The following is a 26,996-nucleotide window of genomic DNA, read 5'->3' on the forward strand; positions in this document are numbered from 1 at the left end:
TGCACTGTAATTAAAATAATCCACATTTATAAAATTGGAACAGCTGGTAAAACAAATTACATTTCTCTAGCATGCATTTAACCTTTTGTATGGAAATGTGTGCCCTTATATTCCTGGTTCAGAGATAATAGTTGGGCCTATTAGTTTAAATTCATGGACAGCAAATTCTGTATTGCAAGATTCACAAGAAAGTGAGAACACAGTTGAAATCTTTCATTGGTGTTTCTCTTCCTGAATCTTTCATTGGTGTTTCTCTTCCTGAGAAGCTGTATATGAATATGCTGAATTAATAAAAGGCAGGTCAGAACAAAAATCACTTGATGAAAAAGAAAAATTACTGAAAAATTACTGTAAGAGCTGATGGGTGAGACCAAAACAGCTGTTTCAAGTTCAGTGCAAGTTTTTATGGTAAATATAGATATGCCTCATAAACTGCTTGCAGTGAGTAACTTTAGAGCTCTTGCTTATTCCTTTAACATACTTGGAACATTAGCTAAACCTCATTTTAGGCAATATGGGACAAACTACATTTCTGCAGTTGCTCTTTGAATTAATACTCAAAAGTCTGTCACTGCAATTAACTTCTTGATAAAAAGAACTTCAGTGTTTACATGCAGGGAACTGAGCAGACTGGGCACCGTATGACAATTTATGCTTAGTGATTTTTTTCTTAGACTGTCTTTCCTTCCACTTCCATTTGGAAGTGTAATGAGATATGTGAAGGTGAAAAAAAGAGAGGAAGGGAATAGGTCTTTAAAGTTACAATTCTGATTGTGAGAAAATGTGAATTAATACAGTAATTTCTGATGGAGGCAGCTTTTTATGAAAGTTGAAACTGTATGAATAAATACTTGCAAAACTCTTACTTAGAGAATGTTTCATTTTGTCTCATATCTTATAAAATGTGATGCACTTGCTATTTATATTTTGTGTTTTTTAATAGGTCACAACCATGGATATTTCATCTAATAAAGATGAGGAAGAAAACTCGATGCATAATACAGTTGTCCTTTTCTCTAACAGTGACAAGTTCACTCTCCATCAGGTTAGGATAATAGTTACAACTTTTCATTTTGTTTCCCTGCTTTTAATTAGGAAAAAAGTGAATGAATGTCCTTGTTAGGAGTTAAATTATACAGCAAGCTATTTGGATTTTACAGTTACATGTTTTCAGAATGCAGTGTCTGGCACGTGTTGAGAGTCTGCTCTTGTGTGTCCTTGCAGGATATGTGTGTGGTTTGTGGCAGTTTTGGCCAAGGTGCTGAGGGCCGGTTGCTGGCCTGTTCCCAGTGTGGGCAGTGTTACCATCCCTACTGTGTCAGTATTAAGGTGAGTGCTGTTGTTACACACAAAAACTACTTGATTGCACTGTTTTCATATTGTACTTTAATAGCACTATGCTGATTTCAGTTTTGTGGTAATTAGGGGAGTCATTAACTTGTTAGATATTCATCAGCTAATGTGACCATTATTTGTATGCGACTTATGAAAGACTTTAATTAAATGTCATTTTATAGTATGCATAGCCTCAAGAGAAATTAACCTTTTTGTAATTTTGCAACCATAAATAGCGCTGATTATCCAGCAGTTGGTTAAAATAACAGTTTGAGATACAAGTTTTAAACCTAGATACAAGCAGAATTAAAAACAAAGGAAAAATTACACCGCATCTTCATTTACTTGGGGCATAAGGTTTAGTTGATTCAATTTGCCTGTTGGCTGTCAGAATTGACAGCAGTTGGAGTGGTTAATTAATACATTTTACATTCATTAGTCTAGGAGAGAATGTGTGAAAATTAAATTTGAATGCTGTGAAATGACCTAGCAAGCACAAAATAAACTATTTACTGCAGTATATACACTGTACACTTTTCATTGGTTGTGATGTAAGTATATCTGTATAAAAGTGAGATTTTTTTCAAACATGTCAAAAAACTTTATTTTGCACATATTTTACAAAATGCCATATGCGTATTTCATGCAATTGTAATTTGACTTTTTGTTTATATACTACTCTTGCATTATATATTAATTGCAGTAAGTTATCTGTTTGCTTCAGATGACTAAAACTCCAGCATTGTGATCACATCACGAGGATCAGGTTTGTGACCTCTTGAGGAAGCAGAATATACACAAGTCTCTGGGACCTGACAAGATGCATCCCAGAGTCCTGAGGGAATTGGCTGATGTAGCTGCCATGGTACTTTCCATATTTGAAAAGTCCTGGCAGTCAGGTGAAGTCCCAGGTGACTTAAAAAGGGAAACACTGCACCTGTTCTTAAAAGGATCAGAAAGGAGGACAGTTTCTTTCTTTAATCCATTCCTGTTCATTGAAGCTTCAGAAAGTCTAATTGATAAAGAGCTTCTCGAGATGTGGGTGGTGTGCCCAGAAGAGCATCCTGAGCTCCACACACCAGACCTTAATTTATACATTAATCACACTTCACTGAGCCATTTGCAACTAATTCTCACCTTGCATTTTTCAGATTACTAAAGTGGTACTTAGCAAAGGTTGGAGGTGCCTGGAGTGCACAGTGTGTGAAGCCTGTGGGAAAGCCACGGATCCAGGGAGACTCCTCCTGTGCGACGACTGCGACATCAGCTACCACACCTACTGCCTGGACCCACCCCTGCAGACTGTGCCAAAGGGAGGCTGGAAGTGCAAATGGTGTGTTTGGTTCTGGGGTCGGAGGTGCTGACTCCTGGCCTCTTCTGCTTCTCTCTGTCACTTGGTATTTGTAGTGTCAGTTGAATTGTAACAAGGTTTTAATTGTGTCTAAGTCAGGTGTGTCAAACAAAGCCAACAAAATGCTTTTGAGTTGTTTTTTTCAATTATCAGTGTGTAAGGGAAACTCTTACCTCCTCTTAAAACTGCTTCTTCATACCAAAAACCACATAATCAGAGATAGAAAAAACTTATCTTTTGAAACTCATAGCAAAAAAATTTTCCAGTTTACATTCATTGTAATCATTCCAGTGTTCAGTTGGAAAAATGAATGGGTGCTTCACCCTTGTGTTCTCAACACAAAACCCTGTGAAAACCATTTGTTTTACTTGGGTGAAACAAACAGATCAGACCTCTCACATGGTTAAGTCTCCAGATCTCAAAGTGAATGGCAACTGGAAGCAGGAACTCCTTTGACCTGTTGAGCTGTTACAAGAACCCATCTGCCTAATTTTGCAGTTTCAAGGGAATTATTAATTAGAAACGTTCTTTAAAAATTACAAAAAATGTTTTTAAAAATTTGTGATTAAATATATGTTGTTAAGTTAAAACTTAATTACTCACCTCATTCTAAGTGGAAGAGATTTAAAGCCACAAAATCATCTTTCTGTGAACTGACAGTAATAGATTATTTTGTCTGTTCTGTAGGTGTGTTTGGTGCAGACACTGTGGAGCAACTTCTCCAGGTTTAAGATGTGAATGGCAAAATAATTACACACAGTGTGCTCCTTGTGCAAGTTTGTCTACCTGCCCAATCTGCTACCGCACGTACAGGGATGAGGAGCTCATAATTCAGTGTAGACAGTGTGATCGGTAAGGATTTCTAATATTTCACATGTTTTTCCTGTTCAAGTCTTATTTTATTTTTTCCCCCTAATGTAAAAGCATAGAGATGAAGGAAATGGTCATGTGGTAAAGAACACTGGATTACTGAGTCTCAGAAGTCTCTTAGTAGTTCATTCCTGGTTGTACCACAGATTTGACTGTCCGACTCTGGGCAAATTAATTAATCACTCTGTGCTTCTTCCCCCCTGCCCTGTAAAAATAAAACTAATTTACCTCACAAGACTGTTGTTGTGAGGCTGAATCTAGATTATGTTGTATAAAGTAATTAAAATCATTGCAATATAGGGAGAAAATTACCATACAAAAACATACTTGGGAGATTGTTTTATAGAGAGTTCCTTCCTGTGGAGGGAAATAGTTGATCTGCTGCTCCATATACAGGATGTATCACACACCACTGTAGGGGATGCTGTAGATGGAAAACCTGATTCTGTGGTTTCTCCCTAAAAGAATTCAAACTGAACAACTATTCCCCATTTACTTGGACCATAGACTGATACTTGGGTCTCCTAAAACACCACCTATTTCCTTTAAATTGTATTTTTTCCCCCACTTAATTTCTAGATGGATGCATGCAATCTGTCAGAACTTAAACACAGAGGAGGAAGTGGAAAACATAGCTGATATGGGTTTTGACTGTACCATTTGTAGGCCATACATTCCACCAACGAACGGTAAGAAGACGATCGAAACCAATGGCAGGATTGCACACTGCAATAAATAGGTTTGGGAATGTGTTCTGTGCTCTGCTGGAGGTTTGGCTCGTGGTAGAAGTAAGATTTTTTTTGTGTGTGTGTTTGTTTTAAGGGCTCTTGTGGAACTGTCTTAGGCTCTTTTGCACACTCGAGTGATTTAGGCCCGAGGAAACCTCTTGGGAATTCTAGGTAGAGGTATTGAAAGATAAGGATAAACTGCTAAGAGCATTTGGTAGTGAAGGGGTCAAAGGCATCTCACTTTGTCAAGTATCAGGAAGAATGCCCAATTCTCTAAAGTTACATCTGCAGAAGAATCAGAAAATTATTTCTAAGCAGAAAAAGTTTGTGTATTTTGATGTTTTGAGGCTGTCTGAGGCAGCAGTAGTTGTAACAGTCTGTGTAAGCATTTTTCCCATCCTCCTTCATGTTTTCCTAATGCCTTTTCCTCAGCTCTCCCAGTATTCAAGACCAGTGCTTCCCTCCCTAGCTGCAATCTTGATATTCAAGACCAGTGCTTCCCTCCCTAGATGCAATCTTGAAAAGAATTGGCCATAATTCTTTGTTTGGGAGTTATCACTTCCTTATTAATTAAAATGTGTAATTCCTTCTGATGAACTTTGCACTTCTCTGGACATGGATACTGACAGCCTTGTTGGTCTGTATCACAGTTCTGAGTAATGGCACGTCAGGAGCTGAGGTTACTGCACTTTAAGCACATTTACAGCATCTGGTTCCATGGGATAGTGCTGGTTGATGTTCCTGTGAGTGGCCTGTCAGCAGTTAGGTTGGCCTGTGACATGATTTATAGTCTTATATTTTAATCTTGTTGCAAGGATGATAGCCCAGGTCTGTTTTCCCTGCATGTCAGCTCAGGGAAGTTGCTGCTTCAGTTGGCTCCTTTAACATTGACACCTATTCCCATTTTTAGCATAAGCACATGAAAGTGTTCATATTAGCCCTTCATTGAGGTATCACAAGAGAACAGAACTAAGCAAACATGTCAAGAAAAATTCATATCCAACAAGAAGTTGGTTTGTAAGATTGGTTTTCCTGATCAAGATGGAAGATGTTGTGAAGCTGGAGATGTCTGCCAAGAAAAGTTCAATATAGCATCTAATGTCCGTTAACACTGTGATGTCCTCATCACAGCAGTAATTGTAACTTACTGACCTGACCTTGGAGGTTTATATACTCCCTGCTGGAAGACTTCCAAGGAACCTATTTTTATCACTAATAGAAAAATGACTAATGCTTCTGTATTCCTGCAAGTCATTTCATTGTAAAGATCTGCTTCCAAAAATTCAAAAGGAAAGAGGTTTTATATGTGGAAAAAGCAAGAAACTTGCAGATACAACATAGACTTTTGTGTATGTTTATAATAAGCTTTGAGTACTTAAAGCAAAAAGATTCAAGTAAGAAATACTTCTTCCTTTCTCTTTGGAGCTGGCAGAGCTACCTTGTAGAGATAATTAAAGCTCATGATATATCAGATGGAACAGCTTCACAAGAGGTGTTTCACTTCCAGGCAGAAGCTGGCCCCTGAGTTAGTCCTTCCTGCACACCTCTGAGTAGTTGTGTTGCATAGGTTCGGATTCCAAGGAATAGGAGCCAGTCCCTTGGGAGTTCCCAAGTTTTCTTTGCAGGTTTTTTTCACCTTTTTTTATAAGACAAGTTTTTCAGCTTATTCTTTCGTATTAAAACCTCTCTAACACGTGTACATTTGCACAGTTGCATGTCTGAATATGTCCTTTGATGCATGTTGATAGAAATACCTGCATGTACTTTTATATGAAATGTTTCAGTCTTTCATGAATTCTTCTATAACTTCTGTGGAAATTTTCTATATTTTTTTTCAAAGTGAGAAGAATTAGTATTTGATAAACTTAGGGAAATAAATGTTAGCAGTAGAAAGCATCTAAAAATGTGTCATATTGTGGGATTCTTACTGGGATGGTTCTTGCCCTTTCCATTTAATGTATCATAGATGTGTTGCAAGTATTATTACAGGGTTTGTAAGCACTTTCTTCCTAGAAGAAACAAGAGCCCCTGAACCTAATAAAGAAACAAAATATTACAGGCGTACCCGTGGTGAAGAATAAATGGTTCTTGTGTGTAGGTATTGAGAAGAAACTTTCATTTCTCTTTCTTCAGAAAGTGGAAACATTTTTAAATTTGTAAGAGCTCTTCCCTGTCTCATCATACCTGATATTCTTAAAAAGTCATCTTCTTCAAGAAACAGAAAAAAAAAGATAGTGTTTTTCTTCTTGAACATACATAAATATCAAAAACCAGAATGGTGTAAGATTTGCTCCAGCATAGTGTACCAGAAATCTTCATTACTAGGTTATTGTGAAATAATCATCACTGATGACTATTTTAACAGGTTCCTTTTAGTACTGTCTCAAGTTATAACAAACATCCCCCAGCACATTACTGTGTACTGTAGAGAAATTTATAATTCTCATGACTAGATGCTAGGCAGGTACATTAGGTAGCAGCAGCTTTTCCCTGTGCTGTAATTCCTGCATGTTCAAGAGTGGGGTGTGTGTCTCTCACCCACATCATCTCCTGTACAAGCAGTTCTTGATGGTCTACTCAGCAGTTCTGCCTTTGTGTCATTTGCCCTTGCATGTCATATGCCCCATCTGCAAATTTCATCCCTCCTTACTTACTCCCATCCTGTCTCCATCCTGACTCCAGCTTCCTCCTCCGTGGCTGCTGTTTTTGTTCCTCTGCAGGATGCAGAGCTCTGCTTGGTTTTCTGTAAACAGTTACAACTGATCTCCCTGCAGTTTCTGAAGCTGCCTGTGTGCAGTTATTCCTCCTGGGGCTCAAGTAAACATGCTCATGGAAGCAGTGAGGATTTGGTGTCACTTACCCCTCTCCAGGGGTATCTGATACTGCCAGTGAGACACATTGTGGCTGGCAGTCTCTGTTGTATCATTTTCATTAAACTGATGTAAATTTTTCTTCGTTCTGAAATTTTAATCCTGTGTACTTTACAAGATTCAAACCCAACATAATACTATATATTAAAAAATTAACTTTTGAATTTTTTTATTATTTGGCACATTTACAACGTCAGCTCTAATGTTCTTGTGTTACTGCATTTACCAAAAAAATCCCTGTGTCATTGACACAATTATGCAGGCACCCAATAAAAGAGTGCTCTGCTAGTGCTGTATTTTTACACCAATCATTCCACTCTATTCCATATGCTGGTTTCATTTTTTCGTAGAATTGTTCTTTTCTATAACAGCCTTAAAAATGAACTCGTTTTCTTGTCTCATTATTACATTCTTTGCAATTATTTGCTTTCAGCCAAGGCTACTAAATGCTGTAGAATATTCACCACATTTAAACCCTTTTGCAGATAAGTTAAGCAATTTTGGTTAAACTTCAGCAGAATGCCTCAGAAAGCACTATTATTTTTCAATTTAATTTTTTTTTCCTTTGGATAGGCCTTCTCTATTAGTACTGTGCTTCTCTGCTACCCATTTTATTGATTGTAATCCTTAATCTGCACTCTAATTAGCTCCTTTCCTGGAAGTATGTTTGATACTGTCTTCAAACACTGTTTGTTCGTGCAGTTTTTATGAGTGGGTCTCTGAAGGCCTCACCTCTGTCACTGTCAGCTTGTTTATTTGAGCCTTTCAACTCTATTCAGTCTCCAGAGCTAAAATTGTTCAGTCTGACCTGGATGAGAAGATATCTCTCTTGTTTGACTTTTAAATTAAGGATTTCAAATTTCTGTTCACAACTGCCTTTCTGATTTTCTTGTTTACTTTAGATCCAATTCAATAATTGCTACTTCAGTATTAAAACCATCTTGCAAATTATAAGAAATTAAATGAACAGATGATGTCTTATTCCACTTTGAATAGTTCTTACAATCTGCCTATATTCTGTTTTTTCAATATCTTCCTTTCTGCAGCTTTTCCTCTGTTTTTTGTTTCTTTCTGGTTTTATGTCTCTTTCAAAACGTCATTTCCAATTTATTTTCTTTTCGTCTTTCTCTCCACTGTTGAGTTCAGTTTTTCAGTAGCTCTCATAGGCTCCATTTATTTACTAATTCAATGAAATACTGGTTTTCTGTAGGTTATACCCTGTGCATTAGTTGCACATTACATAAAATTTTCAAAGCACTGTAGTTTTTGAAGACAGACTTGCAATTTCCTTAAATTTGTTTATATGCTAGAAAGCATCCTGTATGTTTCATACTCATTGTAAGTGTTACTTGGAAGCTTTTGTGCTTTTCCCCATCTTGTCCTGACTCCCATGATGTCTTGTGAGGTGGAAGCAGCAGCACACGTGCCATGGTTGATGTGACACACAGAACACCCCACAGGTTCTCTGCCTCAGGGGTCTCAGCTGGTGTGACAGGCACAAAGGAAATACTCCAGATGTTATCTTGAATCTTAAATTCAGTATGAATAATGTTTGTAGGCCAAAAAAAAAAAGAAAAGAAGTGTGGATAAACTTGCTTCTGTGGTAATGCTAACTGTGCCTGACTAACAGGTTTTTTGATTCTAGTTCAGTGTTTGCTAGATAGGAGCTCCTAATTTTCACTTTATTGCTCTGTCTATGTAATCGCTGTGAAGTCACTACTAATATTAAAAGTTTAGTGTACACATCATAGGTGAGTGGAGCATGATTGCAGTTATGCAGTTAAAGCAAAAGGGAAGCACATTTTTAGGCTACTAAAGTAGCCTTGTATTGCAGGACATTTTGATTATTATTTTTTCAGTCCCACTGTTCCACTGCTGCCCTGTAGTGTAGCACACAAGGTGTAGTTTCTAAGCTGAGTTTCTGCTGTTCCATTTATCAGTACTCTTATCTGGAATAAGAATTGCCCTATCTAACTTCAGCAGGTCCTGTGTTACCTGTTGTCAATACTTCAGCCTTCTCCAAGTGCTGTGTAAGAGGCCTGACAGCACAGCTACAGTGAGAGCCTTGTGTGCAAAGCTCTTGGAGTGTGCTAGCCCCTCCTGGGGAAAATACTGATCAATACCCACTTCACAAAACCCTCACAGTTTTAATGATTAGGGCAGCAAAACCTGAACATCATGACTAGTGTAGGGGTTGCTTGCCAACCCAAAAGAGCCAGTGTATTCATTTGCCCTTGGTCCAGTAGAAGGAGATAATTTCCCATTGAGTTCGGTGCTATTCCAATGCCATTCTTGGCTTTAGGAAATTGGAGAACTCCATTTGGTATCAGACTTCTTTTGTAATCACATCTGTGATGCTGGAAAGCACTTTATTTTAAAGGTGCAAGTAAATAATTGCCAGCAGTATAAATTAGGGAGTTTAATGGAACTACTTGAAGAAAAATTGATAGTTTAAATTTAAATTAAGTCACCATTTTTAAAAGTTGAAATTATTTTCCTTATATTTTTCAGTGCCTTCTTTGGACTGTTGTGATTCATCAGTTGGAGCTCAGATTATTTCAAAATCAAAAGAACTAGGTAAAGAATGGAAATGCTTAATATCTGATCATTTAGAATATTTTAAGGGTGTATTTTTATATGAGACAAAAATTCCTTTTCCTGTGGTTTTGTAACACACAGCATTAACTATCCTTCAGTTACCACAGCATGCTTTCCATTTTTTTCCCTCGTTCTCTCTTCTTTCTTCTCTCTTGCCTGCCATACCTGCACTATAATAATTCCTATAAATTATGCTTTGATCCTACAGTCTTAGTTGCTTGCCTTAATATCAGTGGTGATAACACTTCGTGGCTGAGTCAGGCATGTACACAAATGTTTACAGGCTTGAGCTGTTAGGAGGATGCAGCTTTTCTATGTTTGTCTGGTTTGTGCTAGGAATTTATAATCCTGACAAGCCTACTCACAATTCAGTCTTTACAATGATAGCACCCAGCAGCTTCCATCATGTTAGGACAGCTTCCCTCACATCAGAGTTTTTTTTTCTATTTGACACCTGAGAGAAACTTCTCCCCTGAAATATTCAATCTGAAAAAGAGTGTGAGATGTTTTTGAAACACACATACCTTTCAAGTTTGGTGTAAAAAGGCAGTCAAGTAGGAAGAACTTGTTCAGAACCAGCTGTATTGTCAGATGTTACATGAGAAAAGTTTTTGGTTAAATGGAACAAATGCTATTGTATTTGTATGTTTTCAAAAGCTGTGTTACCAAATTGTGATTTAATTGGCTCCAGAGAGCTGAAGCATCATTGCAGCCTCTTCATTATTTGGCAATTCCCTGAAAGTTCCCAGGCTTCCACTTGCAGGACCCTACCACAGGTGACAGGGCCTTTCTGCATGGTGAATTAAGGAATATTAGAGTTTATCAGTGGACTCAATTGTCATTTAACAGCTTGAGGAGGAAGCAGTCTTGCAGGTCTTGGGAGACTTGGGTTCTGCCCATAATTTCCTGTTTGATCTTGAGCGGCTCACTTGATACAACTTGGATTTTTTTTCTCTGCCTATTAAATAGAGCTGATAACTTCTCTGAGTTACCAGGAGTTCTTGGAGGTTAAAGGTTGTTAATGAGATGAAGGTCAAGTGCTGAGGGCTGAATGGGGGCCTTAGCTGACAGTCAACAGGGACGCAAAGTATGACTTGCACAGTTTCCTGTGGGTGCCAGTAATACAGAAATGCCTTGCAGGGCACCAATTTCCATAATCAAATTGTTCTTTCTAATGAGTCCTTGATATAAGTTGTTTCATAGCAATGTAATGGATTATTGCTGGATTTGATATCAGACTCTAAATCGTAAAGTTGTAATTGTAACGTGTAAGACAGTGTCAGTTATCTCTGGTTTATTTATCCCGATTTCTTCACTCACGGGTCAGCTCCATACTTGTGGATTATTAACTCTTCTAAGTGCTATTCATAAAAAATCAAAGACTTGTAAATTAAAAGAGTTTTATATTGCTGTTATGATTCATTCAACTTTTATAGACCCACCGAAGACATACACCCAGGATGGAGTCTGCTTGACAGAATCCGGCATGTCTCAGTTACAGAGCCTCACTGTTACAGTACCGAGAAGAAAACGGACGAAACCAAAGCTTAAACTGAAGATTATAAATCAGAACAGTGTGGCTGTGCTTCAGACACCCCCAGATGCCCAGTCAGAACACTCAAGAGATGGGGAGATGGATGACAGTAGAGGTAGCAGTCTACTTTTGGCATGTCTTGTAGCTTGGAGTGTTGCAGTACCTGTGTGTATTGCAAATATCCCTGGGAGTTTTTATTACACTGATACTCCTGTGTTCTGTACAAAATGTTTTATGGAAATTTCTTGAACAGTAGTCATGGCTCATTGTTGTCCATTTCAGGAATTTTCCTTGTTGTTCTGTTTATGGGTCATCCATCCTATAGGAAATTCACCTTTCTAGGGTTGTCAGCACTGGAAATAGGAGATGATTTTTTTTGTCTAATCTTTGGGTTACCTGTGGGAAACGTTGCACACTCATAGAGTACAGGTGTACTCAAATTCAGTGCAAACTGTTTGAAAATTTTGGCTCAGCAAAGCAACGTCTGTATCACTGAGAGGCTGGTACTATAATCAAGTGGGAAAGTGGAGTAGTTCTGTGCTCAGAGTATTTCTCTTTTCTGAAAGAAGTGAGAGTCAGTGATCTGGGCTAACACATGCATGCTGCAGCACCATTGTCCTGGCCATGGTCTGCCTGTGCATGCTGAGAAGGGTGATGACACAAGAGGTGTTAATCCATGGCCTGGGACAAGGCTCCTTCCAGTGGCAGGTGACAAAGTCATTGCATTGGTCATGTAGGTGCCTCTGGAGAAGGAACTGTGGCACACAGGTGCCTCCCCACAATTCTGTAATGCAACACTGCCTTGTTAATCAGATTAAATGTCGTAAGAAGCTGCGTGGTTCAGCCATCAGTGAAATTTCAGTGTTAACTTGTTGATAGAAGTATGGTTCCATTGTTTGATGAGCACATTCTTATCCTTTGTTGTTGACTAGAACTATTCTTTACTAAAAATATCTTCCTTTTATTTCTTTTTAACCTTTTAAACAGTTTGTTTTTCTTTCATGTCTTTCAGTAATCACAGGGTTTGGTACACCATCCTAGCATTACATGGACTCTGAAATTTCATCTCACATTTTCATATTCTCCATCACCTGGGCTTTTGAAAGCAAAAACTGCTTTTGAATTTGGAGGCAGCTAGTCACTTCCCTTGTTCTCCTTCAGTGGTTAATAATATTTACTTTTAAAAATGTGTGCCTGTTTTCTGTATTACTTTTTCTGACTTCTTTGTCTGCTTGTTGGCTTTGATAAGTGGTAGGTCTTTTCAAGGTCTTTTCAAGTAGATAGCAGGATATATACATGTGATAGCAGGGTATGAAAGGAAGAGCCAGAGCATCCACAATTTCAGTTTCAGTTCTGATCACCTTTTGTTGCCTTATTTGAAGATAAAGCACAGTGAGTACATAGGAGATGGGCTGGATTTCCTTGAAGCTCTGGGTGTATAGGGCTCTATTCTGGAGAGAGGATCAGTATCTGTCTCCAAATATCTGGCATTTTTGTATGAGCATCAGCATGAATAAAACTGTGCCATGGCTTTGACTGGAGTAACACAGTGTAGAAATTCCAGGGGAACAGGAAAAAACTTTTGACTCTTGATGTTCCAGGTGGAAAAAAAAAAGCTTTATCTGAGAAAATTGAGCTCATGGAATTTTGTTACCATCTTGTCTGCAGGCTTGCATCAGGTTCAGATTTCATTTGGTCTTCTACATTTTAGAATCCACTTGAAAGTTGAGCTTGCTTTGGGAGCTTCAGCTTGGTGGCCTTTGCCATCCACTGGCTTTGTTGGTAGAACTCAGTGAGGTCTTTATCAGTGGGAAAGTCTGGGCCATGACCTAACCTGTGGAAGAGTGAGGGTTGCAATTCCACTACAGCAAAAGTGGTGTGGAAGAGTCCACAACGTTCCTCCCTCTTAAAACTGCATGGGGTTTTACTCCATCTAGAATTATACACCTATATCCAAAGCAGAACATGAGAATTACAGTATCTTTTCAGGGGTGAGAACATATTTAACATTTCAGAAGGATTATGAGAAAAGGTCTTTTTGGGGATATCAAGAAGAATTAGTTCCCTCTCTCTTCAACAACAAAGGCTTTTTAGTGTCAACATACTTTACATCTGTTTCTACCCTGCTTTCCCACAGTTATAAACTCTAACTTTGAATTATAGTCTTCATGTTCAAGGCTGAGTAATTCCTTTGGGCTGAATTTTGTATTATATAAATCAAATTCCTCTTCACAGATCAGTCTGCTTTCAGTCAGTCACACAGCTTCGAGTCATGAGCCCCTACACTAGAAGTCATTACACTTTCCAAGTGCAGGCTACAGTTTTTAAGTGTCTTCTCAATTAAAAAAAAAAAAAAAAAAGCCCTGCCAAAGAACACCTAGGACAGTGAAGAAAATGAAGTATATCTTGGTAAATTGGATCCATATGCCTTGATGGAATAGCTAGAGATTGCTCAGACACTTAGCACAAGCTTCCAAAGAAGGTACCAAAAGCTTTCTCTGATTCATGTATACTAATTACAGTATTTATTTGCTGGTTTTGTCTAAACATCATCTCATAGGAAATGTGTGTATTAATAGGATGGGTTTCCCAAAAATGTCCAGGGATTATGAGTATCTGTTACCCTTTTGAAAAATCTGTCATTCTCATCCAGTTTATCATAAAACAGTCAGATGTGGACATTTTGGAAAAAATAATTTTCTTTGGATTTTCCAGTTAAAGTTACCATTGCCTCTTTTCTGCAGAAGGTGACCTTATGGATTGTGATGGAAAATCAGATTCCAGCCCAGAACGGGAAGCTGTGGATGATGATACCAAAGTGGCTGAAGGAGCTGATGGGATTAAAAAAAGGAAGCGAAAACCATACAGACCTGGTAGGATAAAGTAACTTAGATCACTGTGTGTCCATTGTTCATTGTTTTCTGTATAGTTACAAAAGAATAAAGATTTGAAAACACTTTGAAATTCTGAAGTATTCTTTTGCTTACTGTTGACTGTAGATTTTTTCCCCATTCTGTTTCAAGTTGCTTTTTTTTCTTCTTTGCCAAAACACTTTTCAAAAGGTTGCTGGTCAGCAGTGCACTTGTTCTTAGTGTGCTTGTCAGTTGCTTGTAGTAGCTCAGATCTGTGCCTTATTGATTTTTAACTTGATAGGAAATTGATCTTGAGCAGCTCACTTGATACAACTTGATACAAGCTGTATTTCTATAATTATTGAAGAAGAGTTTTTATGTGTGTATGTATGTATATGTGGAAATACGTGAACTTCAGACAACTTTTAGCAGTTATTTTATGTGTTTTCTGAAATATTTTTAAAGAGTAGTTTACCAAGTATTTGCAGATTACTTCTGACAGGTGAATTTTAATGAATTCAGTTACTGGATGAACTAATTTATTTTAATTTCTTTGTGCAGTTGACTCTTTAATTATCCTGACTGAGTTAATGAACTGTATGTCTTTGGTGCACAAACAGTTGAGCTGTGTCTATGTAGAATACATCCATTAGTTATCCATTAGTTTTCTGCAGCCAGCAATTCCCCTGGAAAATGAAACAGAACTGTATCTGATACATTTAGATACATAAACACCAACTGCAAAGGATCAGGAACTCTGCAGTCAGTCTCTAGTGAAGGATTCAGGAGTTTCAGGCCAGTATGATGCTGATTAGTTATATTTTTATTTGGGATATGTCCTTCTCTAGTAGCATCATTTGGAGTGGTGGGCTCTCTAGAGCTATTTGCAGAGGATTTTTTGTGGTCCTTTGAGGTTCTTTAATAGGTTTCATTTGGTAGATTGACAGCTAATTCCAGCAACTCATCAGTTTGCCCCAAGGGAGGGGAAAACCAGCATCTGAAAGTTGCCAGGTTTGGTGATTTGAACTTTTGTGGATGTTCTACAGTCCTGAAATTCTGATCATTTTTCATTACATGTGTACCCACTGAGACATAAAAATTCAGAAATGTCTCTTAAAATTCTAAATTAAAACCCCGCAAATATCTCAGATTCATTCCTAGAAATCTAGATGCAGCAGTCTCCTTGACCTGCAGAGTAATCTTGGCTCTTATTTGTGCTATGAAACACAATTTTTATTCAATACATTGAATTTTTGCTTCCTTGTTCAGGTATTGGTGGATTTATGGTACGTCAGAGAAGTCGTACGGGGCAGGGGAAGACAAAAAGATCTCTCTCCAGAAAAGATTCTTCTGGATCTGTTTCTGAACAGTTGCCTGGCAGAGATGAAGGTAAGTGCAGGAATTTAATATTAAATGATTGTTCATACTTAATGCAGTAAAAGCTATACAGCTCATCAACATGTATGTTTGTCATGATGACTTTATTCATTCAACTGAAAATACCCATTCCTGCATAGCTATCATTTCAACAGAGCCTGAGATGTGCAAAGAAACTGAAACAATGAATTGCAGGCTGTTGTAGGAGATAAATAGTGAAAATTATGATGATGATGTTAGATTTAGAGCAATCCTCTTTCTGATACACCTTCTCCAGATGTAGCCCTGGTCCAAGGGTGTCTTGTGGACCATCAATTTTAATACTCATCAGTCTTTCATATTTCATGAGTGTGTCTAATCAATTTTTACAAATCCTTTTATGCTCTGGAAAATCCTTTATTAGAGAATTTAGTCTTATGTTATTGTTGCACAAAGAAATAATTCCTTTTGTGTTTCAAGCCAGATATTAGATATCTGGGAGTTTTATAAGCTGTCCTTATGTTTAATGTTATGAAAGATTATTTTTAAAATATCATTGATTCTAGAAATATTTTCTAGATGTATGTCATATTTCCCCATCAGTGTTGCCTTTTCCAGGGCTGAGGGATCCTTGACTTTGTTGGGTGCCTTTTCCCATGGCAGAGCCATTTTCATACCTCTGACACTGCAATTCTCAGTAGACTGGGCACCTAACAAGGAGTCAGATTTTATTCATGGGCCTTTTTCTCTTTCTTGCTCTGTGTGATTAGGCTAAATTATTCCATCCATCTGGAGTTGCTCACACTAATCTAGAGGATGTTGAGGTATCATTCAGTAGAGATGTGGAATATATTTAATTCAAAGCCTGTTCCCTGGAAAGTCAGTAGACGGAGGCAGGTGCTTCTAAAGGATGGCTGATACCACCCCAGTTAAAGACCCTGGCCTGTGATTTCTCCTGTCACTCTCTCCTTTCAGCTTATCTGTTGTTTTTTTACCTGTTGTAGAGCCAGATCAGTCTCTTGCTGTAGATTTGTACATGGTGGAGACTGGATCTTTGCTACAGCATTGAGGCAGTATTACTAAAATCGAACATTCGAGTGTTGTCTGTGCTTACATTTGTAGAACTACTTCATAAAGGCAATAAACATTTATTTTATCAGTGCAGCCAGATATTCTGATTGAGTTCCCAATCTTGGTATAGTGTTTGCTTTCTCTTCAATATTAGTGTTACAGCTGTATTTCTGCTTTGTAAATATTTCAGTGTAGCATACTGCCTAATGTCAGGTTGTGCTGAAAATCTTCTGTTAGATCTTTTAATTTGCATAGGGGTCTGCTCCTTGAAGTAAAACTTCTTTTAAAAATTAGCTTAAAAGCTAATTCCCCATTCTGGGTAACACTACAATGCATATTGTTAAAAAGGAATATTCTTAAACAAGTATTCATCATTTGGAAGTTGGAGCTTCTTTTTGTCTGCTCAGGCATAATTGCTCGTTGAGAAAAATACAAATCATAGTTTGCCAAGAGCCTGCTTCTCAGTGGCCAGTACATCAGCTTTATCAGGATTTTTTGCACCCTTGTCACATCCACTCCTTTTCTCTGTAAAAACTCCCTCTGAGACAGTGCAGAGGTCACAGTGTTGGTGAACCTCATTCTACTCATGATCCTCTGGATATCCTACAGGAGATCACTGCAGTATAAAGCAGTATAAAACCATGATAATACAGTTTTAAATAACTTGCCATAGTCCTTAACTTCATGTAATTTGCTTTGGCAAGACAGAAGTAGCAGAATTTGAGAAGTTCTGCATTACCTGCAGTGTTTTTCTTGCTCTGTTGTAATAAAATACTGAATGATTGATGAACACTGTGTGCTTTTGTGTTTATTAGAAAAAGCAGTGCCACTTTGAAATATGACAGCTGAATAAATGTGTGATTTTTCTTGCAGGGCGTCTTTATAGATTTCTTATTCTAGGCTGTTCATTATTTATATGATAGTTCTTTCTCAGATTTTAAAAAAAAAATTACTTCTAATTTGAGCAAAAATAGTGTATGAAATGAAAGGTGGTTAGTGTGGAACTCAGTATTGATGACACTGGAGGTACTTCTTCAGTGGAATTCTCTTTTAAAATATCTGGTTGAACAGTACCTATAATTTCTGTCAAATTAGGGGATTCTTAGGTTGCCTGGGGATGCAGAAGTTAGAGGTCTGTGTGTACCTGGAGGTACAACAGTGATGTGGCTAGTGTCACATCTGGCATTTCCTGCTGCCAGAGCCTGGGAGGTCAGGGCAGTTCAGAGCTGGACAAAAGCCACCTTTGGAATGCATCTGGAGGGATGTGCAGTAACCCATAAACCCAGAGGTAGCCAGGTGTGCTGCCACTGTATCTTTACAGCAAAATACTGAGTATTTTATTTACTTGTGCCCTGATGTTCCTTTGTAGGTTGGACAGAGCAACTGCCAGACACTCCAGTGGAGGAGTCTACCCCAGCTTCTGAAAGTACTGAGAAAATCAAAAAGCGTTACAGGAAAAAGAAAAATAAACTCGAAGAAACCTTTCCTGCCTACTTGCAGGTAAAGCTGGTGGTCTGCTCCTGGTGTTGTAAATCTGTTTAAAAAGCCTACTCTTCATGCGTTAAACCAATAATGTTGCTTTTCTTATTCCAAAATGATGATTTAAATAAAATGGGTTTTCTGTAAAGAACGTTCAGGAGCTTTTACAGGACACTGTATGTTACATCAAATCTCCAGGATTCTGGAGGATCCTTCTCGATCTATTTGGATCTCTCCTTGTTCTGAGATGAGATGGGGTGGAAAAACCATTTTCTGCTCTCTGAACTGACACATGATGTTTCCACATTCAGCCCTGTAGGATGTCTTAATCTGATCAGGCCACTTCCTCAGCTTCCCGTTTTGCTTTTTGAGGGTTATAGAACATGACTTGATAAGGGGAACTTGTTTCATACAGTTTTATGGATTTATATGCCCTGCATCTCTCTACCACAATAATGTCTGTACTTCCCTCCCATTGATTTCGTGGTGTTCCTAGCAGGTAAGAGGCAGCAGTTGTGGATAATAACCAGGATATTAATGGTGATTGAGCAACTTTCCTTCCATTAAGCAGGTTACAAACTGGCTGGTTTATATATACATGTATCTCACTTACTTGGCTTGTTGTTCTTCTCAGCCACCTTCTTCATGGTGAAGGGAACTTTCCAAAGCTGGAACTTTCATTGTCTTGTAGATGTTCACCAGACTTCATGGCATGAACTGTATTGGGATTGAAAGCAAAAAATTAACAGAGAGGAAGAACATTTTCTCTTTAAAAAAACAGTGTTTCATAAGTGGGGAAGTGACTTGGAAAGAAAATACTTAAACAACGTTTCCTTTGGACTAATAAGGATAGATATTTTTAATGCATGTTTTACTCCTTTAAAACATAGAATATTTCTTAGATTCTTTGTTGGTATTGCAATAATTGCTACTGAAAAATCCATATTTAGATTTATTTCTAGAACTGTATCCTAAATCAAGATTTTAAAGACAATATGAAACAGAATGGTTGTTAAATAATGAGTAAAGGTTGTCAAATTACTGAGTATTCAGGCTTAGGTGAGTGATAACTATTATGTAATATTTAAAAAGCTACTTTTACAATGTAAGTTAAACATCTTCAGGTATTTTGTTATTGCAGTTAGCCATGAGGATGATTTTGTGAAATCAGGGTATGGTTAATTCTCAAAATGGAACCAGGGTTCTACATCAAGTTGCCCAGTAACATGCCCCTTCTTCAGCTCTCTTTTTGTGCAAGGAGAAATACTTCAAACAATAAAACAATTGTGATAGATAATAACACTGCATTGGTACACTCTCTGTGCCACATATGTGTAAGAAGACTAAAGTTTTTCTGTGTAATTTTAAGGCATTCATTTAATCCTAAAACTTTGGTAACGTAGCTTCCTTAGGTAACTTGTAGCCTGGAAGAGATAGTACCATACTGGAATGTTTGTGAGACTTGAGATTCTGGTTTTTATATTCTTACTAATCCCTGGGTTTTAATCTTAACCTTGTCATTTACTCAAATTTTTCAGTCAATACAGTGTTCTTCCTACACTGTCAAATCATTTTGTCTTCTTTGCAGGAGGCTTTTTTTGGGAAAGATTTACTGGATACCAGTCGACAGAACAAGATGAGTCTGGATAATTTACCTGAAGAGTCACTTCCACTTTCCTGTAAAACGAACTTGGCCACCAGTTTCCTGGATCCTTCATCTGACCCCCTTCTTAGCTCCACTTCCACTCCAGCTCAGGCAAAACTGGGACCTCAAGGTATAGAAACCTGAACTTAGTGATAATTCAGTAGTTTGATTTTATTGTGGTGATTGGGGCTTTTACACACTCTTTCCCCCTTTCTTCACACAGTTTATTGGATGTTTTTCAGCATTCTATATATGAACTGTCCTTGTGGGGTTAGCTAACACTGATATTTAGTGATATTCTTCTCAAGGGCTCCAGCTGTTTCAGAAAGAGCAGTAGATGACTCATCAATCTTAAAGCAAATCTGCAGCATCTCGACTATAACATCCACGGCTATAAAATCCATGAAAAATTAGCTCCATGTAAGAAAAAGTATACAATCCATTATAGAAGAAAACATGAGATACTCTCATTAAAAATACTTCTAATAGTTTAGTGAATACTAGTTGGATGAATATCATCCAACTATTCTTTTATTTACTGTTTTAGATTATTTTAGGTTGCCAGTCTCCTCGGAATTTTTGTTTCACCATGTCCTTTCTGAACATGAGTGCCCTTTCCAGGTACAGTTTGTAGCCCCTAGGCAATCTTTTGCTTCTGCTATTGCAAAACCTTACTGAAGGTTCTGCTGAGAGTTTTGCAAATAGCCAGAGGGTTGTAAAGTGCTGCTGAAAGAGCAGCACAAAAGAACAATTAAAACCTTACTGTCTCCCTCAAAGTATCTTTTCTCTGTTTTGTAGTATATGCTGTTAGCTAGAGGTGTCTTTATTTTTTGAAACTGCTACTATTTCTTTTGTATATTTATTAATTTATGGCTTGTGTTTCAGCTGATCCCCAAAGTTTTTCCATCTATAAGTGTTTGCACACACTATCACAGTTCCCACTGTCCAGAGAGTCATATGAAGAAAGGTCAGCTATTTGTGATTGTTACTCAGTGAAAATCTGCTAAATGAAAAGCAAAAGGCTGTATTATAATTAAACATTGATTCTTCTACAGTTGAAGTTTTGAGTAATAGAGAATGCAAAAAAGTAATTTTCCCTGAAGGTGAAGCTTCTGGAAATGAAGTGTTGCTTGGTCTGTTTTTCCTTAGTTCCAGCACTACAAGAAGATAAGCTCACTAGGACTTTTTTTCGAACCTGGCTTTCTTTTGAAGCCAGAAAAATTCAACTTCCGAGGTCTTTGTTGGCCTATTGTCTATGTTTGAAAAGACAGGTGTCTGCTAAGGAAGGCAGGAGCCTCCCCTGCAATGGAAAAAATGTAGACCCCCTTCCTCCAAATTGTTATAAATTTGAAATTAAGGGGGACTCTCAGGCAAAAATATGGGAGCGGGAATAACAGCTCTTTATTAGGGAGGAAAATAAAAATATAAACAATGCAGTAAACTAAAACAACACTGACAGAGTCAGAATACAACCTGACACCCTGTTACTCAGGATGTTGGTAGCAGTCCAGTTGGAAATTGTGGCTGCAGTCCTCCTGGAGAGTCAGGTGTGGTTCTGTTGGAACAGTGATCCTGTAGAAAAGAGTGTAGTCTTCCTCTGAAGATGCAGTGGAAGAGGCAGTGCAGGATTTCAGAAGCTCAAGATTGTATCCAGGTAGGAATGTTTGGCTCCTCCCTCTGGGCAGAGCATCTCACAATGGGATGTTACAGTTCTTATCAGTCATGCAGTGACATTCAATAGCCCATTATCAGCAGATGTCTCCCCTGAGAGAGGATTGGTTGTTGCTCACTTAACAGGAGACAACTGCCATACAGCTGGCAAGTGGAATGCGTCTTGCCTTTCAATCTGGGACACCTATCCACCTGCAAGCTTGAAGTCACTAATGTGTTCATGTCTTCTGGTAGTACAGGGTTTTAGAAATTCATGAAGTTGATGTTAATTTAGTGGTCTATTTTTCCAAAGTCTGAAAGTTCTTCATAAAAAAGCAGAGTTGTAAAACTTTGTAGTTTCGTCTTCTTTTTGTTCAGAAATAAAGAGATGGCTATTAATGAATAAATCACTAGCAATGGCTTTAGTGGATAACCTACTGTCTTTCCCATCTGACATGTGAGGCACTCAAAGGACAGTGCTTTCTGGCCATAGGAATGTTCTCAACTCAATTGTGTTTCTCAGTTTTCTTGCAACTGTTCAGATTTCGAGCCAGAATTGTGTCCAGCTGTTGGGTGTAGTTGGGGCACCAGTGGGTGAAGTTATCTGCCAGTATGGATCAGTTCCAGTGCAGTTCTGAACTCTGCCTGAGACTTTCAGGGACACAGTTATTTCCATGATAGCATCTCCCTGTGTGTGAGATTCACTGGCTAATTGCTGAGCTCCCTTCTGGCTGGAGCTGCAGGTGAGAGCAGTGTCCCAGGCACTGGGGTGTTTTCATCATTTCCATACAGGCCTGGCTGTGGAGCAGGAACAACATGAACTGTTTGTTCCATGCACTGGGGGGGCTGCAGGACTGTGCTGCCACCATCTGTGATGTTTTCCTACACTGCCACTTCCCACAAGGATTGCTGACTCCTGTGAGAATCCTTCCTTAATTGCACAGGTCTTTTCCACAAGGAAAATGTTATTCTCTTGGAAACTCCACTTGTATAATCCCAGGATTAAGGGTTGGAGATGTTTGTTCATCTTCCAGAGAGCTTTTAAGCATCTGAAGAAGTGACCCTGCTCTGCTTTTCAGTAGGTACCCAGCACTGCTGGGGAGGTCAGCGATGTGTTCAGGCTACTCCTGAGCTGACAGTGCATTTCAGGGACATGTTTTGGGATTTATTTGTTCTCACACCTTGGATAAGGGTAGCTGAACCTTTTGCTAGCCAGGATTGCAGTGGTGATGGGGATTGGCAGAGCTGGACAGAAGAAGGGTTTGGGAGTCCTTTGTTTACTGTTATTTTCTAGAAACTGTGACTGAAGTGAGCTTTAGGCTCCTAACCCTGCTTTTTGTCTGTCAGAGAGGTTGCTGGTTTTATTTGCAGTTAGAAAACTCACCTTTCCTATGTTTTTATAACATGTGAGGTTGCTGGTTTTATTTTCAGTTAGAAAACTCACCTTTCCTACATTTTTATAACATGTGGCACTCTAGGCACTCTGTTCTGCATGGCACCAAGCCTTAAATCACTTCCAAGTGCTGGAAGAGAGTGCAAAGGTTTGCTCACAGGTCTTGCTGTCTGTTCATGGGTGAACTTGAAGGTGTTGATTCAGATCTGTTGCATTCTGAGAATTGTCTGCCTCTCTCTTGAGTTTCCTGACCTGTGTGTCTCTGATAAAAAAGAAGCTGCTTGGTGAGGTGTGTACTGTGAGTGCTCTGGCAAAGTGACCTTTTCCTTTAGTTTGAAATAGCTTAAATTCAGTGTATTTTTTTTTCTGGAAGTGCTGAAAAAGTCATCTGTTCAAGTGAGGTCTCCAGAGAATACTAAAGAAATTGTTCCTAGACAAAAGGAGGGGAGTTCTCCGAGTCTCTGCAACTGATTCAGGTGCTGCTGGGACATTTTAGAAATAGAAATGTTACTATGTGATTAAATGTCTTGGGATGGCTGCAGCCTTGGGAGAGGCATTTTTATGATTTTAGAACTTCATAAATAAATAAATAGCTGCATTTGAGGGATCAGACTCACAAGATAGCATTAGAGCTGTACTCTCTTAGAGATCCAGCATTACAAGCAAATTATTTTCCTTTTTGCTTTGTCTTGGCTTTCATCTCCATTCTGTAAAGAGTCAAATTAATGAGCAGTATTGAGCTATTTGTTTGGCAGCAGATGTCAACCAGCTATTGATTGTGATCTGAAGCAGCTGACTCAAGTGATTTTCTTGTTTCCAAGATAATATTTAATACACATGGAATTAAAACAAGGAAAAAATAGAAGAAAAAAAGTAAAACCATGCTTTTTAGATTAGATGTCTTGTGTGAGTTTTATGGATTATAGACTATATCCCTCTGCTCTCAGCAGAACTCAAGTATTTTTACAGACTTAACAAACTCCATTTTGAAAGCAGGATGGTTTTCCCAGTTTATCTCCTCTGAAGGCTGTTGTGGAATCGATTTTCCTTCATAGTTAGAGGCCCTCAAATTTGAAGCCTGAATTTATTCATGGCCAATTTGTAGCTACAGGTGGTAAACTTTGTATCTTTAAATGTTAGATCTTTTCACCTGAGCTCCTACCAGCTACTTACACAACATATTAATATTCACATTAGAAGCTGAATTGTTAGGGCTGTGGAGAAAAGCACCATAACATAAAATACTAGAGAAGAATTAAAGGCTGCCAGTATAGTCCCAATGCTTCCTTCATGGGCTTTTTTTTTTTTTCTGATACCTTCAAGCTGACTTGAGGAAAGTTAAAGAAGTCTAAGATCAATCCATCAGCCAGCTGAAGTCATTACATCACCTTGTGGTGCCTGGTATTATAGTTACTTGCAGAAGGAAAACAAGTATCTGAAAAAACCTAAACAAACTAAAAAACTCCAAAAAAACAACCCACCAAACACCAACAACTAGGTTCTGTTGAGGGACATAGGTTTAGCAGTACATTTTATCAGCTGCACAAATAACAATGCCTGCAAAGTGGTGTGGTTTTGAGGCACTTTCAGATAGTTTTGCTGGTATCAGTAGGAGCTATATTTTGTTTGTACATTTAAATGGACTGGTCTGCACTGGCTTATTAATCCACCTTGTTGAGTGTCAAATATAAAACCTGATTTAATTAGGGTGGTTTCATCTTGTCTGGATTACAAAACGTAAAAGTTTTTCTTCACTAGTAAAGTGAAGAAGAGCAGTTTTTGTTTTGACTTGGTAATGGAAGAAAGGAAAAGGGTTGTCTCTGAAAATTAGCAGAAGGCACTTGTAATTCATTGTTAAAATTAGCAGCTTGGAAAGTAACTTCATGATAGAAATAAATCCTTGGCACCAGGCTCTGAATTAAGCTGTATATTTTCCTGGGGCAGTTGGATTGTAACAATGGGAAATACATCTGTTTTTGTCTGAAATGTGTGTGTTCTTTGGTTTTTTGGTCCCTCTTCAACCTGGCCATATATTTATTTGCCACATTGTATATTTCATGATTTGTATTAATCCCTTTTTTCTATTAAATTTATATTTGCCATCTCATCATGTTTTATTAGTCTGACAGTGATTGCTCATGTTGTCATGACAGTCTGCAGTTTTAGTGAAAAATATTTGTCTCAACTTTTATTTGTTTGTCAAATATTTTTTGCAAATGTTGCACATCTGTAATAGTCCAAAGCAACTAGTTAATAAAACCAGATGGGCCATTTGGAGTAATTCCTCTCTAGTGAATTGGAGGTCAAGAAGATAATACTATCCAGAATTTATTATTTCATATTAAAGAATTTATTGCTAGACCAAGCCAGTTTTTCCTAGATGGCAAACAAACTTGACATTTCTACCTCTCTGTCAGATTTTCTTCTGATCTTAAAAGTATCATCTTCAATTTCTATTTCTTTACTCTTCCTTCTTACTCTAGATTTCACTTCCCTATCAGAGTGCAGTAACCAGTTGCTTCTATATTAAAAATAGAGAGTTGGTAAAAGAAGTAACTGATTATCGTTTTTTTAAAAAAAACACTCCTTGTAGATTTACTGTGAGCTATCCTATATAAAACCTGTTTGTTGACTTTTACATTCATGGGCCTTTTTGTCTCAGAGGTTGCAAGTTCAGAGTAGATTTTGGGATTATTTTTCCGCTGGAATCATCCAGACTTTGTTTCACATGATGTGATCACATTATCCCTTCTGAAAAGACTAAACAATGTAAGCACGTGCAGGTGGCTCAGTCCTGGCAGGGGGGGCTGCTGGTCAGCAGAGTCTCTGACCCCAGGGACAGGGACAGGGCATAGGAGACCCTTAGAGCTTGGTACATCTGTGCATGGGGTTGCCCCTCAAGAACATCACCAGAGATGCAGAAATGTTGATTTTGTTCTTTGCATCTTCCACAGGCAGCACCGACGATCCTTTAGCTGATCTTTCTGAGGTCTTAAATACTGACGATGATATTCTTGGAATACTTTCTGATGATTTGGTAAAGTCTGGAGATCCTTCAGGTATGTATGTCCATAGGGTCTCTCCCTTTTTTTTCCTTTTTTCCTTTTTTTTTTTTTTTCCCTCTTTATTAGAGATATATTTGTTGTACTGTATCTGTAGGTTCTCCTCTAGGTCATTTCAGATACAATTTTCATATCTTAAGAATACCTTGATTTGGAATGATTTTGGTTTATTCTACCAAAAAAATGCCCAAACTTGTCAACATTTTGTTTTCACTTGGTTCTTTGCTTTGCTGCTTAAAAGAGGATAAAATGTAGCTGCTGTTGTCTCTCATACCTGCGTAGCTTTTTTCAGCATGCAGCTTTTTCTTTACTTTTTTTTTGTTTTCGTGTTGTAATCATCCATTTTATCTGGTTTGGGTCCTGTAGGTCTTGATTTATGCACTTTCCAGGTTGAGAACTCACCTTCCCCATTTGGTAAGAATCTAAACAATGGATGATCCATGGTTAGCAGTAGCCCTCTTTTCCTAGTGGTTTTAGCTGAAAGAACTGCATGTATAGAAATTGCTTCTCCTTTATTGTGTCACTAATTCATGTTTCATTTTCCACTCTGTGGTGTTTGAGTCTAACACGACCTCTAAACTCTGCACTCTGCCTTTAAGAGTTCTGCATCAAGTTTTGCCTATAGCTTTTGAAAAACTTCCTTAGTTTTTTGTGTTTCATCATACAAACCCATGCATTTTCTTGCTGCCACTGTAAATATTACTTCCTGTTGTAGTGTGTAGTTTTATATGGTATATTTTGTAAATGAAAAGCGTTCTTATCAATGTGATTATATGAAAGCATGATTAAAGCAGTCAGTATTCTTTTGTTTTCACTGGATAATGGTTCATAATTTTATGTAAAAGAGAGGTTGACAATAAGTAGAATGGCATGTTTCATTATTTTAAATTTGGGGTTATTTGGTAATTATTACATAAATATATTTTAAATACTAAATATTTTTTTCCCAGATTTTTTCTCATTTGAGAGATTTATTGACTTGTAAAGGATGTTAGGAAATTTATGTAGTGAGTTCTGTTTACTTAGTGCCAACAAATCACTTTGATGTAACCCATAATAGTTAGGATTTTATTTTGAAAGAGAAACTTCTCTAACTTGTTTTATATTGGCTACATGTCAACAGCATTTCAGTAAATATTTTGTGTAATATTTGAAGTGAATTTAAGGTACATGAGCATGAACCATGTTTACTATTTGTGTGA

The 26,996-nt window shown here is 37.9% G+C and overlaps 1 protein-coding gene across 11 annotated transcripts in view; it reads left to right on the forward strand.

Annotated features, from left to right (window-relative positions):
* The window catches only part of KMT2C (lysine methyltransferase 2C), a 189,860-nt gene that overhangs the window by 123,781 nt on the left and 39,083 nt on the right, over positions 1-26,996 (forward strand). For 7 of the 11 annotated variants that reach the window (XM_021555310.3, XM_021555312.3, XM_021555311.3 and 4 more), the window contains 13 exons: positions 944-1,045; positions 1,225-1,329; positions 2,487-2,668; positions 3,374-3,538; positions 4,136-4,245; positions 9,666-9,731; positions 11,189-11,401; positions 14,031-14,159; positions 15,408-15,527; positions 17,935-18,065; positions 19,633-19,819; positions 25,687-25,791; positions 26,161-26,208. In XM_021555310.3, coding sequence (XP_021410985.2) covers positions 944-1,045; positions 1,225-1,329; positions 2,487-2,668; positions 3,374-3,538; positions 4,136-4,245; positions 9,666-9,731; positions 11,189-11,401; positions 14,031-14,159; positions 15,408-15,527; positions 17,935-18,065; positions 19,633-19,819; positions 25,687-25,791; positions 26,161-26,208 — 1,663 coding nt within the window. The remainder of the gene's footprint in view (positions 1-943; positions 1,046-1,224; positions 1,330-2,486; positions 2,669-3,373; positions 3,539-4,135; positions 4,246-9,665; positions 9,732-11,188; positions 11,402-14,030; positions 14,160-15,407; positions 15,528-17,934; positions 18,066-19,632; positions 19,820-25,686; positions 25,792-26,160; positions 26,209-26,996) is intronic. The other 4 variants (XM_021555313.3, XM_021555320.3, XM_021555316.3 and 1 more) reach the window with 4 other exon arrangements.

Source organism: Lonchura striata, chromosome 1, assembly GCF_046129695.1.
Source record: "Lonchura striata isolate bLonStr1 chromosome 1, bLonStr1.mat, whole genome shotgun sequence".
Taxonomy (NCBI): Eukaryota; Metazoa; Chordata; class Aves; order Passeriformes; family Estrildidae; genus Lonchura; species Lonchura striata.